This window comes from Carcharodon carcharias, chromosome 3 (assembly GCF_017639515.1).
Source record: "Carcharodon carcharias isolate sCarCar2 chromosome 3, sCarCar2.pri, whole genome shotgun sequence".
Lineage (NCBI taxonomy): Eukaryota > Metazoa > Chordata > Chondrichthyes > Lamniformes > Lamnidae > Carcharodon > Carcharodon carcharias.
Window position 1 is genome coordinate 39,527,517 of NC_054469.1, and position 16,366 is coordinate 39,543,882.

General features: G+C 43.6%; 1 protein-coding gene across 1 annotated transcript in view; it reads right to left on the minus strand.

The window, feature by feature from the left end:
• The window catches only part of adarb2 (adenosine deaminase RNA specific B2 (inactive)), a 383,590-nt gene that overhangs the window by 338,049 nt on the left and 29,175 nt on the right, over positions 1–16,366 (minus strand). The window contains exon 3 of the mRNA XM_041183928.1: positions 3,085–4,037. Within this exon, the coding sequence (XP_041039862.1) occupies positions 3,085–4,037 (953 nt within the window). The remainder of the gene's footprint in view (positions 1–3,084; positions 4,038–16,366) is intronic.

The window sequence follows — 16,366 nt, forward strand, 5'->3', positions numbered from 1 at the left end:
TTCAGTGCCAGGAGGCTGACAGACAGTGATTGAAGTCACAGCGCCAGGAATGATCTTAAATACAATAATGCTTTCACGAAATGAAAAGACAAACGAACCTTTTGCATCTCAGGTTTTTAAAAAACCCTTCACAGCCAATGAATTATATGGGAAATGCAGTCATTGTTCTTCTGCAGAAAAAAATGGGGCTGCATTAACGAATGTTTGGACCGTGTACTGTTACAGGATGTGTTTGGACACCAAGTCTAGAAAATTGTTAAGATGATTCTTTGCAGGTCTCGTAAATTGTTATTAAACAAATAAGCATATTGCATACAATAACATTTGCATAAAACGCAAGAAGCATCCAAGCATTTGTGTAATTTGACCTGAGTCACTTACAAATGTAAACATGGCACCACTGAAAGGGGCCTTCATTGTAAAAAGAAGTATTTGACATTTAATTTCTTCATTGGATTCTTCCTAAATGCTGATAAGACCCGCATTTTGCTCGTAGAAGGATAACAGCTGGAAGAAACCATTTTCGTTCAGATTGTATCATATACACGTGAATTGATAGTACATTTTGGCATGATTTGTATTGTATCCTTGAATTTAAGCAACCATCCTGATCTTTTTCATGTAAACCTACAGCACTTAAAGGAATTTATGGTGAATTATGGTGCAATTCCAAGGCTGGGCTTCCCATACCGGGTCCTGGAATCTCAACACCCATAAACAATCATTTTCATTGCAACAGGATGACCTCAAGGGCCCTGAAAATTCTCAATGCCTGCTCCATTGCTGGAAGCGCATTGTGACAGGGTGGGACAGCTGCTATTCTGCCCTGGGGTGATGGCATCCCAAATCTCAGGGACAGATTTGGACAGCTGTGTACTTTATGGCACTTTCTGGGTGTCTATCTCATGTCAGGCCAGGGGCAGAGAACTTTGAAACTGCTAACTTCACCAGGAGCAGGGTGGTTTGTTGGTTGACCTCCTCCCACTACACTGACAGCCTCAAATGCTGCTATGTCAGTATTTCTGAATTCTGTCATTAATCGCCACTAGGAAACCTGGATTAGGCCCTTCTACTTCAACATTTGTTCATTAGATGTCCTTTCTGTTGACCACAAGAAAGGGCCCGACTACCTGTCCTGCTTCTTTGATTGACACCTGTTCTCATCTTCCAATTTTTTGATAGTGGATGGGATTGAGTTCCACCCCACATCTCTGTATATCCTGGAACTTCCTTCACAGGTCCAGGAATTGAGACTCATTTTTTGCACTTGAAGTTTTTTCAGAATACAGTTACGTAGAATATTACAGCGTTGGATCAGGCCATTCAGCCCAGAAGGTCTATTCTGATGTTTATGCTCCACACTTACCTGCTCTGACCATCTATCATCTAGTTCATCAATATGTTCTTCTATTCCTTTCTTCCTCATGTACTTATTTAGATTCACCTCAACTAATCTTTGCAGCAGCGAGTTTCGCATTCTGAGTAAAGAATTTTCTCCTGAATTCCTTATTGCATTTATTAATGACCATGTTATATTTGTGGCCCTTAGTTTGGACTTACTCACAAGTGAAAACATCGTGTCTACATCTACCCCATCAAACCCTTTCATAATTTTAAAGACCTCTCTACCAGGTCACCTCTCAGCCTTTATTTCTCTAGAGAAAAGAGTACAAAGCTGTTCAGTCTTGCCTGAGAGTTGTACCCTCTCTGTTCTAGCATCTGACTAATTACCAGTTTGACTTCCTTTTATCCTTTAAATCCACCAGTGTGAGGAAACCTTCACACTTCCGGAAACAAAGCTGGATTCACAGAGCCAAAGGGAAATGACAGAAAGCAGGCCTGAGTTTAACTGAGGGGTTAAAATCAGGCGAGTTGACTTACTGGGCCAGAGTCTTTCCATTCCTGTTTGGTGGCATTTTATCTTCGCTGACTTTCAAGTGGCTCGAGACTCCAACTACAGGTGGGCAGGGGCCTAACTGAGGTGTAAAAGTCACAATTCAATGAAGTCATCAGCATCATAATGCTGTTCTAGGCTCGAGTGGTGAATCTGCCAGTGGAACCGAGCAAGAGGCAGCAGAGTGGCCAGGAAAAGTTCAGGTTTACATTTGTAAAGCATTCCATGGTGACCCAAAGGAGCAGGAGAAAGGCTCTTCAGGGCCTTGCAAGGAAGTCTTGGGCTGACCCTGCCATGGTCTTTCTTCTCCCTCCTGAACCAGTGTTGACTCTGCAACCCCTCCCCAGCCCTGGCCACTGCAGCTTATACCAGGGCTGTTTTTCTGGGTTCCTTGGGTGGCACCAGGTTGCCTCCCCAATTCCGGTTCCTGCCTGCCAGCCCTGATGCCATTTTCAACCGGTTTCGGGCAGGAGACAGTACTGAACTGTTCAATGTCACAAAACAAAAACAGAATTACCTGGAAAAACTACTGTCTGTCCTCAAACAACTGCTGGGGAACAGGGGGACCGGAAGCTTCTTTTCATGTCTTATTCTGTTTAAAAAAGTAAACTGATCTTCTATTACTGGCCATTTGCATGAAGCAACCTTCAGTGATGTAATATATCCTGTGTTTATTTCAATGATTTTATTTTATATATATATAGGTATTAGTATATATATATATATAATATATATAGAAAGAGAGATAGCGATAGATATATAAATGTAAATATAGATATATATTAATTCTTATTTATAAAATAAATCTCTGAAATAAGTACTGGGAAATATTAGATCATATATATATATATATGTATGAATTTTATATATAGGTAGAAACTAGTAATGATTTTTTAGCTCAAAAAACGTCAATTTAATACATATTTATGTACCTATGTTATTGTTTCATTGAGAATGGAACTTCAAAATCTGCATTGAAAATATAATCCTACTGCAGGGAATTAAACTTTCATTAATTTACCAGGCTACTGCAAATACAAGATAGGTTCAAATGTGCTCAGCACCTCCCGATTACTTCACATCATTTCTTTCCCGCCCACCAATCTGTGTAAATGAAGGTTACCTAAGGTCGGCCAACAATTTGGTGTGAAATTTCCAAGGTCTGCCAATAGCTGGCAGGCAATTCTCACCTGTGGTAAATGAGGACATTTATTCCTGCCAGGCATTTGACAAGGCTTTCCACTGGGTACTGGCTGGATGTTAAAGAGAGTCTGAAGAGCAGCCTGTGCCGTTTGGGCTTTCGCCAGCTTCTTACTGCGTCCCGAGCCTTCAAACATTCTCCCATCAACCCTCACTGCCATCACAAAGCTCTTGACATGCTTTTCCACAGTCTCTGAGAGGCACACATACCTCAGTCCCGGACGTAGCTCATTTAACATCTCGACTGGATTCTTCCTGCTTGCTGCTGGGAATGGCATCTTGTGCTTGTTTTGTTTGGCTTGGACCATTAAATCCAACGTGTGGCAGAGTAATCGCCCATGTCTGCAGCCGCCATAGAGCAATTCATTTTCAGCAGGGCTGCAGCAAGGGAAGCCGTCACTCTGAGTCGACGGCTCAAACTCTTTGAATAGTGTGTTGGGGAAGTCAGCCTGGTCAGACGTGAAATCTGTGGTGGGATTGACACAGTGGCCCATGGCGAAATGAGCCTGGGAGGCATTTGGAAACTGCACAAAAGACTGCAGAGCCATCTCCGCAGCCCTCATCTTTGCTTTCTTTTTGGTGGGTCCCGTGCCTTCGAATAGCAAACCATTAACTTCGACCGCAATAGCAAAAACAGGTGCATGCACTGGCCCAGTCTGGGAGACCATCTTGTACTGTAATCCTGGCTTTAGTTCATTCAGCTGCACTAGGGCATTCTTTGGTGTCACCGACCATGACAGTTTCTTACATTTCAGCTGCACCTTGGGGTGCATGTGTCCGTTATTCCCTTCCTCCAGTGGCCTTTTCCTTTTCAGACCTGATGCTCCGCTTCCAGCAACATCGGAACAGCGGAAGACCTGCCGGTCATTGGATGCTCGTGTCTGATCCTCCAAAGATAAATTACCCACATTGCGATTCTCTTTTACCTCTACACTACTGGTGCCTGTTAAAACACAAGGAGATGATACAGTTACTGCGCAATCAACACCTGCATTTCAACCTCCTTTTAACCTGACCGCAATCATTCCGTTCCTGGTGAAGTGAAATTTTGTAATGTTTGGTTTCACAGTATCAGCTACCCTCAGATGTTTATTCACTGTTACCAATTCATAGCTCTTTTTTTTCTTTATTCTTTCACAGCAGGGCCAGCATTTGTTACCCGTCCTTAATTGTCCCTGAACTGAGTCGGTTTCAGGCCATTTCATAGTGTAGTTAAGAGCCAACCACATTGCTGTGTGTCTGGAGTCATTTGTAGGCCAGACCAGGTAAGGATGGCAGATTTCCTTCACTAAAGGGCACTAGTGAACCCGATGGGTTTTTACAACAATCGATGATAGTTGTCATGGTCACCATTACTGAGACTAACCTTTATATCCCAGATTTATTAATTGAATTTAAATTCAACCAGCTGCTGTGGTGCAATTTGAACCTGTGCCCCCAGAGTATTAGCCTGGACCTCTGGATTACTAGTGCAGTGACAGTAACCGTACACCATCGTCTTCCAGATCTCCAGTAGATATTCCCACTGGTTCAGTGCCACAGGTTATTGTTGTGGTCAGACTTTACACCTCTATAACCTGTTGCGCATTCCTGTTGCCTAATATGTAGCTGAATGATAACCTGACCTGGGGATGATAATAATAGCAGACCTCTTGTTTCGTGTGTTGTGATTTCACACACGCTGGGACCCATGCGCTCTTCTATTTCTTTGTTAGGAATCTGAACATCTCTTTACTGAGATAAGGCTTTCTTTTCTTAATTCACGGGACATGGGAGTTCTTGAGTGGGTAGCGTCTCTGTCTCTGAGCCAGAAGCTTTGTGTTCAAGTCGCACTCGAGGACTTGATGGCCAAGGAGGTTGTGTTCATAATGCAGCCAAACATGTTGAGTATCAATTTACAAACCCTTCCAACATACACCAATATTGGGCAATAAGAGCAGAAGAGGTTCCTGGTCAGCTATGTGATGGAAAGAAAATTGGATCCTCTACCATCCAGACTACAACATGAATGTAGAAATGTATGTTGCCACAACAACTCGGACTCCCTGGGGGACCAGTTGCTTCATTTGGCTGATGCGGATCAGATTCGTGCCAACAGCACAGAATTTGACCCCTGTTCTGGCTGGAGTGGACCTGCGTCCTTGCCCTACACGCAATGGAGATTGCGGCACTGAGAGTTGGACCTGTCTTCGTGCAGAGAACTGAAGAAGAAAAGAAGAAGCTTCATGAGATGTCACTGGCAAGGTCAGCATTTATTGCCCATCCCTAACTGCCCTTGAGATGTGATGGAAAGCTGCCTTCTTGAACTGCTGCAGTCCGTATAGTTAAACTACAACAACAGTGCTGTTAGGGAGAGAGTTCCTGTGAACAACTTGGTTTACTTTAAATAAAATATATGACAATAAAAAAATTGCATTTATATAGTGCCTTTCACAGGAATATAATCAGAAAAATAGGATGAAATATAATCAGAAAATAGGGTGAGATATATAGGCAAAGTGAAGTTTTCAGTGATATGTATCAAGTTCTTGCCAATCCTCACAATATAAAGCAGTAAGGTACATGATTGACTAAACTCACAAAGTTTAGTAGTCCCTGTGCATTTAACTGAGTGGACCCTGACAACATTCCGGCAATAGTACTGAAGACTTGTGCTCCAGATCTTGCCGTGTCCCTAGCCAAGTCATTCCATTACAGTTACAACACTGGCATCTACCTGGCAATGTGGAAAATTACCCAGGTGTGTCCTTTACACAAAAAGCAAGACAAATCAAAACTGGCCAATTGCAGCTCTATCAGTCTACTCTCCATTTGCAGTAAAGTAATGAAGGGGTCAGCAACAGTGCTATCAAGTGGCACTTGCTTAGGAATGACCTGCTCACTGATGCCCAGTTTTGGTTCTACCAGGGCCACTCAACTCCTGACCTCATTACAGCCTTTGTTCAAAGATGAAAAAAGGGGCTGAACTCCCGAGGTGAGGTGAGACTGACTGCCCTTGGCATCAAGGCAGCATATGACCAAAAGTGGCATCAAGGAGCCCTAGCAAAACTGGAGTCAATGGGAATCAAGGTGAAAACTCTCAACTGGTTGGAGTCATACCTAGCAGAAAGGAAGATGATTGTGGTTGTTGGGGGTCAATCATCTAAGTTCCAAGACATCACTGCAGGAGTTCCTCAGGTTCTGTCCTTGGCCCAAACATCTTCAGCTGCTTCATCAATGACCTGCCCTCCATCATAAAGTCAGACGTGGGGATATTCGCTGGTGATTGCACAAGGTTCAGCACAATTAACAACTCCTCAGATCCTGAAGCAGTCCATGTACAAATGCAGCAAGACCTGGACAATATCCATCCTTGGGATGACAAGTGGCAAGTAAAATTCATGCCACTCAAGTGCCAGGCGAGGACCCTCTCCAACAAGAGAGAATTTAACAATTGCTTTTTGACATTCGATGGCATTACCATCACTGAATCCCCCACTATCAACACCTTGGGGGTTACCATTGACCAGAAGCTGAACTGGACTAGCCATATAAGTACTGTGGCTAATACAACAGGTTAGAGACCAGGAATCCTGTGGCAAGTAACTTAACTCACCTCCTGACTCCCCAAAGCCTGTCCACCATCTACAAGACACTGGTCAGGAGTGTGATGGAATACTTTCCATTTGACTGGTTGAGTGCAGCTCCCACAACACTCAAGAAACTTGACACCATCCAGGACAAAGCAGCCCACTTGATTGGCACTCCTTCCACAAACATTCACTCCCCCCACACCGATGCACAGTGGCAGCAATATGTACCATCTAAAAGATGCACTGCAGGAACTCACCAAGCCTTCTTCGGCAGCATCTTCCAAACCCATGACCACTACCATCTAGAAGGACAAGAGCAGCAGATACATGGGAACACCAGCACTTGGATGTTCCTCTCCAAGGCACTCACCATCCTACTTGGAAATATATCACTGTTTCTTCACTGTTGTTGGGCCAAAATCCTGGAACTCTCTCCCTAATAGCACTGGACGTGTACCTACACCACATGAGCTTCAGTGGTTCAAGAAGGTAGCTCCCCACAACTTTCTCAAGGGCAATTGGGGATGGGCAACAAATGCTGGGCTAGCCAGCTTCAGGAGCTGAAGAGTTGCAAATGGTGCTGAACATATTGCAAAAGGATTTGAGTACAGGAGTAAAGATGTCTTGCTGCAATTATATGGTGCCTTGGTGAGAAAGCACCCTAAGTATTGTGTACAGTTTTGGTCACCTTACCTAAGGAAGAATATACTTCCCATAGAGACAGTGCAACAAAGATTCATCAGTCTGATCCCTAGGATGGCGGGATTGGCCTATGAGGAGAGATTGAGGAGGCTAGGTCTGTAAAAAGAACTTCCTACCCAGGCTGAGGTGAAAGAGGAGGTAACTGTTACATTGGAGTAACTTACAATTGAGAGGAAGGTGGTGTTGGAAAAGTTATCTTTACTTAAAATGGATAGGGCACTAGGACCAGATGAGATGCATCCAAGGGTACTGAGGGAAGTGAGAGTGGAAATTGCAGAGGCACTAGTGATAATCTTTCAGTCTTCCCTAGACACAGGATAGATGCCAGGAGACTGGAAAATTGAGGACGTTACACCAATGTTCAAAAAGGGGTGCAAGGATAAAACTGGCAACTGCAGGCCAGTCAGTTTGACTTCAGTGGTAGGGAAACTTCTGGAAGCTATAGTATGGGATAAAATCAATAATCACTTAGACAAGTGCAGGATAATTACGGAAAGCCAGCGTGGATTCATCAAGGAACAATCATGCTGAACAAACTTGCTGGAGTTTTTTGAGGAGGTAACAGAGAAGTTTGATAAAAGAAATGGTGTTGATTTTCAAAAGGCATTTGATACAGTGTCACACAACAGACTTGTAGCAAAGTGATAGCTCATGGAATAAAAGGGAAAGTAGGCACTTGGATAAGCAATTGGCTGAGAGACAGGAAACAGAGAGTAATGATAAATGACAACAAAAACAGAATTACCTGGAAAAACTCAGCAGGTCTGGCAGCATCGGCGGAGAAGAAAAGAGTTGACGTTTCAAGTCCTCAAGGGTCAAGATGACTCGAAACATCAACTTTTTTCTTCTCTGCCGATGCTGCCAGACCTGCTGAGTTTTTCCAGGTAATTCTGTTTTTGTTTTGGATTTCCAGCATCCGCAGTTTTTTTGTTTTTATCTCATAGTAGTGATAAATGGTTGTTTTTCACATTGGAGGAAGGTTTGTAGTGGAGTTCTCCAGGGGTCAGTGTTGGGATCCTTCCTCTTCCTGATATATATTAATGACTTAGACTGTGGTGTGCACGGCATGGTTTCAAAATTTGCAGATGATACGAAGATTGGAAATGTTGTCAGCTGTGATGGGGATAATCTTGAACTTCAAATGGATGTAGACATATTGATGGATTGGACAAACATTGGCAGATGAAGTCAATGCAGAGAAATGTGAGGTGATTTGTTTAGGCAGGAAAGCTATGGTGAGACAGCATAAAACAAAGGGAGAAACTTGAAAGGAGGTGCAGGAACAGAAGGACCTCCGTGTATATGTACATAAATTATAGAAGATGGCAGGGCATGTTGAAAGAGTAGTTAATAAAGCATATAGTATCTTAGGCTTTATTAATATAAGCACTGAGTATGTGAGTAAGGAGGTCATATTGAACTTGTGTGAGACACTAGTTACGCCTCATCCAGAGTACTGCATTCAGTTCTGGGCACCAAACTTGAGGAAGGATGTGTAGGCATTGGAGAGAATACAGAGGAGATTCACAAGACTGATTCCCAGGATGAAGAACTGGAGCTATGAGGATAGATTGGAGAGGTTGGGACTGTTTTCCTTGGAGAAAAGAAGGCTCAGCGAAGACTTGATGGAGGTATTCAAGATCCTAAGGGGTATGGACAGGGCAAATAGTGAGAAACTTTTCCCACTCAAGAGAACATTAAGAACTAGAGGGTACAGATTCAAAATAATTGGCAAAAGGAGGTGATGTGAGTAAAAGATTTTTCACCCACAGGGTGGTTGGAGCCTGGAACAAACTTTCTGAAAGGGTGCTGGGGGTAGGTTCAATCAAGGTATTCAAAAGGGAATTGGATTTCTACCTGAAAAGAGAGAATGTGCAAGGTTATGGGGATAAGGCAGGGGAGTGGGACTAGGTGGAACACTATTTCAGAGAGACGTTGCAGACTTGATGGGCCAAATGGTCTCTTTCTGCGCTGTAAAGATCCTGTGATACTCTGATACTCTGAGGCTAGAAGAATGAGAGGTGATCTCATTGACGTATGCAAAATTCTTACAGGGCTCCAAAGGGTAGATGCAGAAAAGATGTTTCCTCTGGCTGGGGGTCTGGATCCAAGGGGCACAGTCGCAGAATAAGAGGTAGGCCATTTAGGAGTGAGATAAGGAGGAATTTCTTCACTCAGAGGGTAGTCAATCTTTGGAATTCTCTACCCCAGCAGTCTGTAGAGGCTGTTATTGAGTATGTTCAAGACAGAGATTGACAGATTTCTAGATATTAAAGACATCAAGGGTTATTAGGATAATGTGGCAAAACAGTGTTGAAGTAGGTCAGCTGGGATCTGGTTGAATGGTGGAGCAGGTTTGAGGGACAGAATGGCCTCCTCCTTCTCCTATTTCCTGGGCAGAATTTTGCCCTTGATGGACGGGCTCGGCGGGGGTGGTCGGGAAGCCGACCGCTGCCCGTGATCAGGGCCAGACCGCGATTTCACGCTTGAGGGTCAATTAAGTCAATTGCCCAGTGTAAAGTGCGAGCGGCAGCGCTCAGCTGGGGTGGGGGTGGGGGGTTGGGGTGTGAGGGGGGGTGAGTGCAGGCGGGAACTTCACACATGCGAACTTGCAAATCTCCCTGAGGCACAGAGCTGCCTCGGGGAGATGAGCAGTTTCTGGAAAAAATAATAAAGATGTGAAAAATGTTATAAAACATGTCCCCTCATGTGACTCTGTCACATGAGCAGGGACATGTTATAAGTGAAATTTGAAAAATTTTACTTGATTTTTATTTGATGTTGGAAACCTCATCCCGCCCTTTTAAGTGTCAGAGTCGGCAGCGCACCTGCAGACTGAAATACCACGCACCATTTTACATTTGAGCAGGTCGGACGCATGCCCACCCGCCGGAGTAAAAATTTTGTCCCCTATGTTCTTATGTGTCACAACATATATTTCATTATACATAGGTCCTAAATTGACAATCTCACTCAGGATAATAGGAATGTGAAGCAGAAAAGCTCACAGCAAAACAGGAGGCTTGCTATTCCTGAGTCTAGGGGTGAAGGTGTATAATTAGGGCAGCGTCGAGAGAATTTTAGCCAGCATCTAGCCCATATTGTACCTGACTGGGAAGAAACTGATGTTGACCCTAAATGTCAAGATATTCCATTTCAGTGTTTGAGTCCGAATACAGATTAACCAAAAACTGATAAAGAAGGTGGACATGTCTGCAAACTATGTTTAGCGTTAGAGACAACTGGCAAATGCCAGCTGTTTTGATTGGAAGAGCCAAGTGTAGCTTTCTCCCAAAATTTTATGCAGTGCTACCACCTTCGCTATCAGAGGACACACTCATGACAAACAGCTGGTAAATCTGCTTCAGCCCAGTGATTTTAATCTATTTTGACATTTGTTCCTGAGAATCTGAGTAACTGGATTACTTTTTACTGTTGGTGTCAGCATAACTTTCACTTGAAGTATCTACTTGCTTCAGTGGTCACCGGTGGTGCTCTGGGAAGAGGCTGACCGCCTATCTCCCTAACAGTAATGTGATACATTGAAAACAAAGGAAAATATTTAACCAAAAAGCTTCAGAAGAATCTATTTAAAGAAAAACTGGACCATTTAAGCATTCATGGAAGCATTGTCGGTGATGCGCTCAAAGAGAGAGGAAACAACATGTAGATTCTGCTACACTTCAGGATTTTTCTATAGAAGGGATTTTGAGAGCAGAACTACTTTTAATCTTGGTTTCTGTTTTAAGAAAAGCAGATTCCCAGAAGTTTATTAAAAACGTTAATACACTAAGTGGATGTTATCTCTCCCAGAAATGAAACAATTGTTAATTTTGTCTAGTTAATTTGAAAAACAACTCCCACCCATTTTTTTTGGGGAAGTCCTTTGATCCCTGTCTGCCAACAAGCAAATGGAGAAATGATAGAGAAGTAGAAAAATAGGCTGTGAGGTGGTTGAGGGTAAGGGGGGAGGGGAGGGGGCGGCACTTAGCTTTCAAACTGAGTGTTGCAAATTCTTTAGGGAGGCTCAGAAAGACGGAAATGCTGGTGGACACATTGAGATCTCTTGCTAAATTTGGTAAGATGATGCACTAAAGTGGAAAAGTGTGGTATTGTTTTCATTTTGTATCAGTCCATGGAAGTAAATTAATTTGATTGAAGAAAGAGAACCTATCTATCATTGCTATTCCATACGTTCATTGGCTGTGATTATAAGTACCACAAAGATTTGTATCAAACCTCTCTTCATCAAATATTAACTCTGCCCTTGCTAAGATGGAAAAAGTATGTGTGCAAAAGATGTGTTCAGCTCTGATCACAAGGGGTTTCACTTGTTACATCTCTGGGTTACGTTACTACATGAATAGATATAGGGAACCATGAGTCATCGTCTAAAAAAGCTTGATGTTCAGATTGATTATGCAACTGGTGCCATGGAACATAAGAGAGTGGCCTGCATTACCTGTCATTACTCCCCTGAAACTGACAACAACTTCTGGAGTCCACACATGAGTGTTTAAATGTGGAAATCAGTACGTTGCTGTCAATGATTCCATGCTTCTTCAGAGGGTGAGCTGCTGAGATCATTTGGGAACTGTTTCGGTAGAAACAGATGGCCAGACATCTGGGTTCACCACCTGTGCCCATTATGAATACTTGGTTGAGCTCCAAGACAGACAAATGGATTTGCTCAGCAGGGGTTCTGTTTTGACGACTGAGTGGATTGTTTACTTTGCTTGATTGACATATATATGTGGTTGTAATAACTTATTTCTTCTGTGACCTCTTTTGCGAATGTCTGAGCATTTATTTGGACAAACTTAAAAAGCTTGAAGTAGTTAAAACTTTTGCTATTGATCCAATAATTGCCCTATTGGATTTATGCTTTTAGTTGGCTGTAGGAACAGCAGTTTATTTCAAAGAATGGGTGTTTTTTTTTCTCAGTATTTCAACACTTGCCATCGTTATATGGCTTATTGGTTCTGTACATAGTGCATACTAGGTGAATGGGCATTGGGGTAGCATGGAGGTGACAGGCAGGTCACGGAAGGGGAATGGAGGGCATGAAGGTGGCATGGGGGAATGGAAGTGGCACAGGGACATGGAAGGGTCATAAAGGGGATGGGTAAAACCTTTTGAACTTACCTTTCAAAAGATTTCCAAATCCAGACTATAGCCTGAATCTTGCGTTCGTTGGGCGCATGCAATTGATGGGCCTGGAAGCAGGCGCAAAAAGTACTTCTGCCTGCGATCGGTCCCCGAATGCAATTTCATGTTGGCTGTCCAATTAACAGTTAGCCAGCGTGAAACGCGTGCTGAGAAAGCCTTAGCGCTGCTGGAGGGTGGGGGGCGGGGTGCGGGAAGAGGGCGGGTGCCAAGAGAAGGGAGAGTGTAGGCTTGCAGTCCCTAAAGGCTGACGGCTGCTGTAGAGCTGCCTCAGGGAGCTGCAGTAATTTAAAAATGAAATGAGCTCAATAAACTGCTGTAAGCCGTGGTGATACTGTAAATGCAAGCACCTGGCAGCAGACTACATAGCAGATCATCCCTTAAACGTATTCTCTTATTTTATTTAACCCCAGACATCTCATCCCACCCTGGATGTAGTTTGTCATGAAAACCTGAAGTCTGCCTGGCCGTTTGGCCCGTCTGTCAACCATAAAAGTGGATGGGCCATGATAAATCGCTGACAATTACCTCCTTAATGGGCTCAATTGCCCACTTAATTGTTGGCGGGTGCACCGTAATGTTGCGTGCAAGCACAATGACATCGGGATGCACACCCGACGTCATTTCGTGCAACTTTATGTGCGTTTGGGTCAGATGCATGTCTGACCTCGGGACGCAAGACTTAGGCCAATGATTCATGAGCCACGAATCATGGAAGAGCTGGTCTAACTTCATGAAAATTGCAGAGGCCTATGAGATGCATACCCAGCAATGGAACCAGCATGCTCTGGGGTGCTTGTTACCCATACCCTTATCCCGTGCCATTAAAAATACCCAGGAATGGTGGCGTGAGTCCTGGAATTTGCAGCCATCTGCCATTTTTAAAAGGGTCTGGAATTGACCCAACTTTGGGGGAGTCTGGCCTTAGTCTCACTGTAAACACCATTGGAAAAGTTACACATTGTCAAATGAAGTGCAACATTCATTTTAACAGTGTTCTAAATTCATAATTACTGCTAAATACCCTCATGGGCCCTGAAAGAGTAATATTATATTTGTTGAATGCCAAATTTCTCCTTTATGATAAAATTTCCCAGTATTTTTAACTTTCTTATGGGCTGAATTTTACGCCTCACGGGCAGGAGCGCTCAAACCAATCGGGCGTAAAATAGCGCAAGATGCTGTTGGGCAAGCGTCCGTAGGGAAATCATGCTTAACAAATCTACTGGAGTTTTTCGAGGATGTAACTTGTAGAGTTGATGAGGGGGAGCCAGTGGATGTGGTTTATTTGGACTTTCAGAAGGCTTTCGACAAAGTCCCACTTAAGAGATTAGCATGTAAAATTAAAGCACATGGGATTGGGGTTAGTGTATTGAGATGGATAGAAAACTGCTTTGTAGATGGGAAACAAAGAGTAGGAATAAACTGATCTTTTTCTGAATGGCAGGCAGTGACTAGTGGGGTACCACAGGGATCGGTGCTGCGACCCCAGCTATTCACAATATATACTCATGATTTAGATGAGGGAACTAAATGTAATATCTCCACATTTGCAGATAACACAAAGCTGGATGGGAGGGTGAGCTGTGAGGAGGATGCAGAGATGCTTCAGTGTGATTTGGACAAGCTGAGTGAGTTGGCAAATGCATGGCAGTTGCAGTATAATGTGGTTAAAATGAGAGGTTATCCACTTTGGTAGCAAAAACAGGAAGGCAGATTATTATCTGAATGGCTATAAATTGAGAGAGGGGAATGTGCAATGAGACCTGGGTGTCCTCGTACACCAGTTGCTGAAGGTAAGCATGCAGGTGTAGCAGGTGGTAAAGAAGGCAAATGGTATGCTGGCTTTCATAGCGAGAGGATTCGAGTACAGGAGCAGAGATGTCTTGCTGCAATTGTATAGGGCCTTGGTGAGACCACACCTGGAATATTGTGTGCAGTTTTGGTCTCCTTATCTGAAGAAGGATGTTCTTGCTATAGAGGGAGTGCAGCGACGGTTTACTCGACTGATTCCTGGGATGGCAGGACTGACATATGAGGAGAGATTGAGTGGGTTAGGATTATATTCGCTGGAGTTCAGAAGAATGAGGGGGGATCTCATAGAAACCTATAAACAGGGCTAGACAGGGTGGATGCAGGAACGATGTTCCCGATGGTGGGGTGGTCCAGAACCAGGGGTCATAGTCTGAGGATATGGGGTAGACCATTTAGGACTGAGATGAGGAGAAATTTCTTCACCCAGAGAGTGGTGAGCCTGTGGAATTCACTACCACAGAAAGTAGTTCAAGCCAAAACATTGTATGTTTTCAAGTAGGAGTTAGATATAGCTCTTGGGGTGAAAGGGATCAAAGGATATGGGGAGAAAGCGGGAGCAGACTATTGGGTTGGATGATCAGCCATGATCATAATGAATGGTGGAGTAGGCTCGAAGGGCTGAATGGCCTACTCCTGCTCCTAGTTTCTATGTTTCTATGTATGTCGCAATCATATATTTTGCTATATATAAAATTTTAAAAATTGAAAATTGAAGGCTTCAGTCATTTTTACTTCCTGGTTTTCTGTCTGTAAGAATACCTAATTGTGGTTGGCTAGTTAACATCACTGTTGCTGGATGCCTGAGTTTCCCCTGACTTGGCACCAGATTCAAACTGACACTGGGAAAAGGGAAGCCCATGTCACACGTATCGCTAGATCTTTGTGAGCAGCTTTCTTTAAGGTCATTGGCCAGTGCTATTGCTTTGCTGCTGGCTGCGTAATCCTGTCACAAATCAATGACAAACCTGAATTTCTAATAGCGCAACTAACAAAGCTTGACAAGATGTTCTGCACTGTGCATATCACTGATAACATTAGCAGAAAGAAACAAAACTGTGTTGCTACAGTTGCCATGAAAAGCACTTTAAAATAGTTCATCACCAATCACTGTTCCTAAACCCTGTTGCCAACCTATGTATTTTTCTAGTTTCAATCCAATCTTGCTCATGCCCTTGCCAGCTTCACCCCATTCCCACAAAACTGTTCAGCACCCAGCTTCCCTTCCTGACCCCCATGCTACCTGTAAATGGTTCCATGCCCTCAGGTACTGTACCCCTCCGTTACAAAACTTCCGTCACCACCCATTCCTCAAAAAACACCCATGGCCTCTCTAGTCTTGCAAACTATTGCCTCACCTGAAACTGTCTCTCCTCTCCACATCCTTGGCTGCCTCCACTTGAATTAGTGCCCGACCTTCTCGCTACACCATGTGTGAATCTCACCAATCGGGATTCTACACCTGCCATAACACCAAAGTGTTTCTAATAAAACTCATAGTCCTCTGTGACTGTGACCATAGTGCATTAACCTCTCTTGATCTCTGTGCAGACTTTGACCCATCACTCTCCTGCCACACCCCTGTTTCATCATCCTGCTCAGTGGAACCGCCTCATTTGGTTCCTTTCTTACCTATCTGATTATATCCAGAATGGCACAACTGGTTTCTATTCCTGCTGGTGTTACATCTGGATCCCTTCCTCTCCTTTAATGCTGCCCATTGCTGATAGAATAGTAAGGCATACATTAGCTTTCACATTTATACAGGTGACACCCAGCTTTACCTCTCCACTAGCTCTCTCAACCTTCCATTGCCATTGATGTTATCAGACTGTGTGTCCAACATTCATTCGTGGATGGGCCACAATTTCCTCCAGTTAAACCTTGGCAAGCCCAAACTCCATACCTCACTCTCAAATCAACATCAACATCCCAGTTAATTCTGAGCTATATTTTTCCCAACACAGACACTGCCTATTTGCACCTCTGTAACATTGTCCACTTTCACTCCCACTTCAGC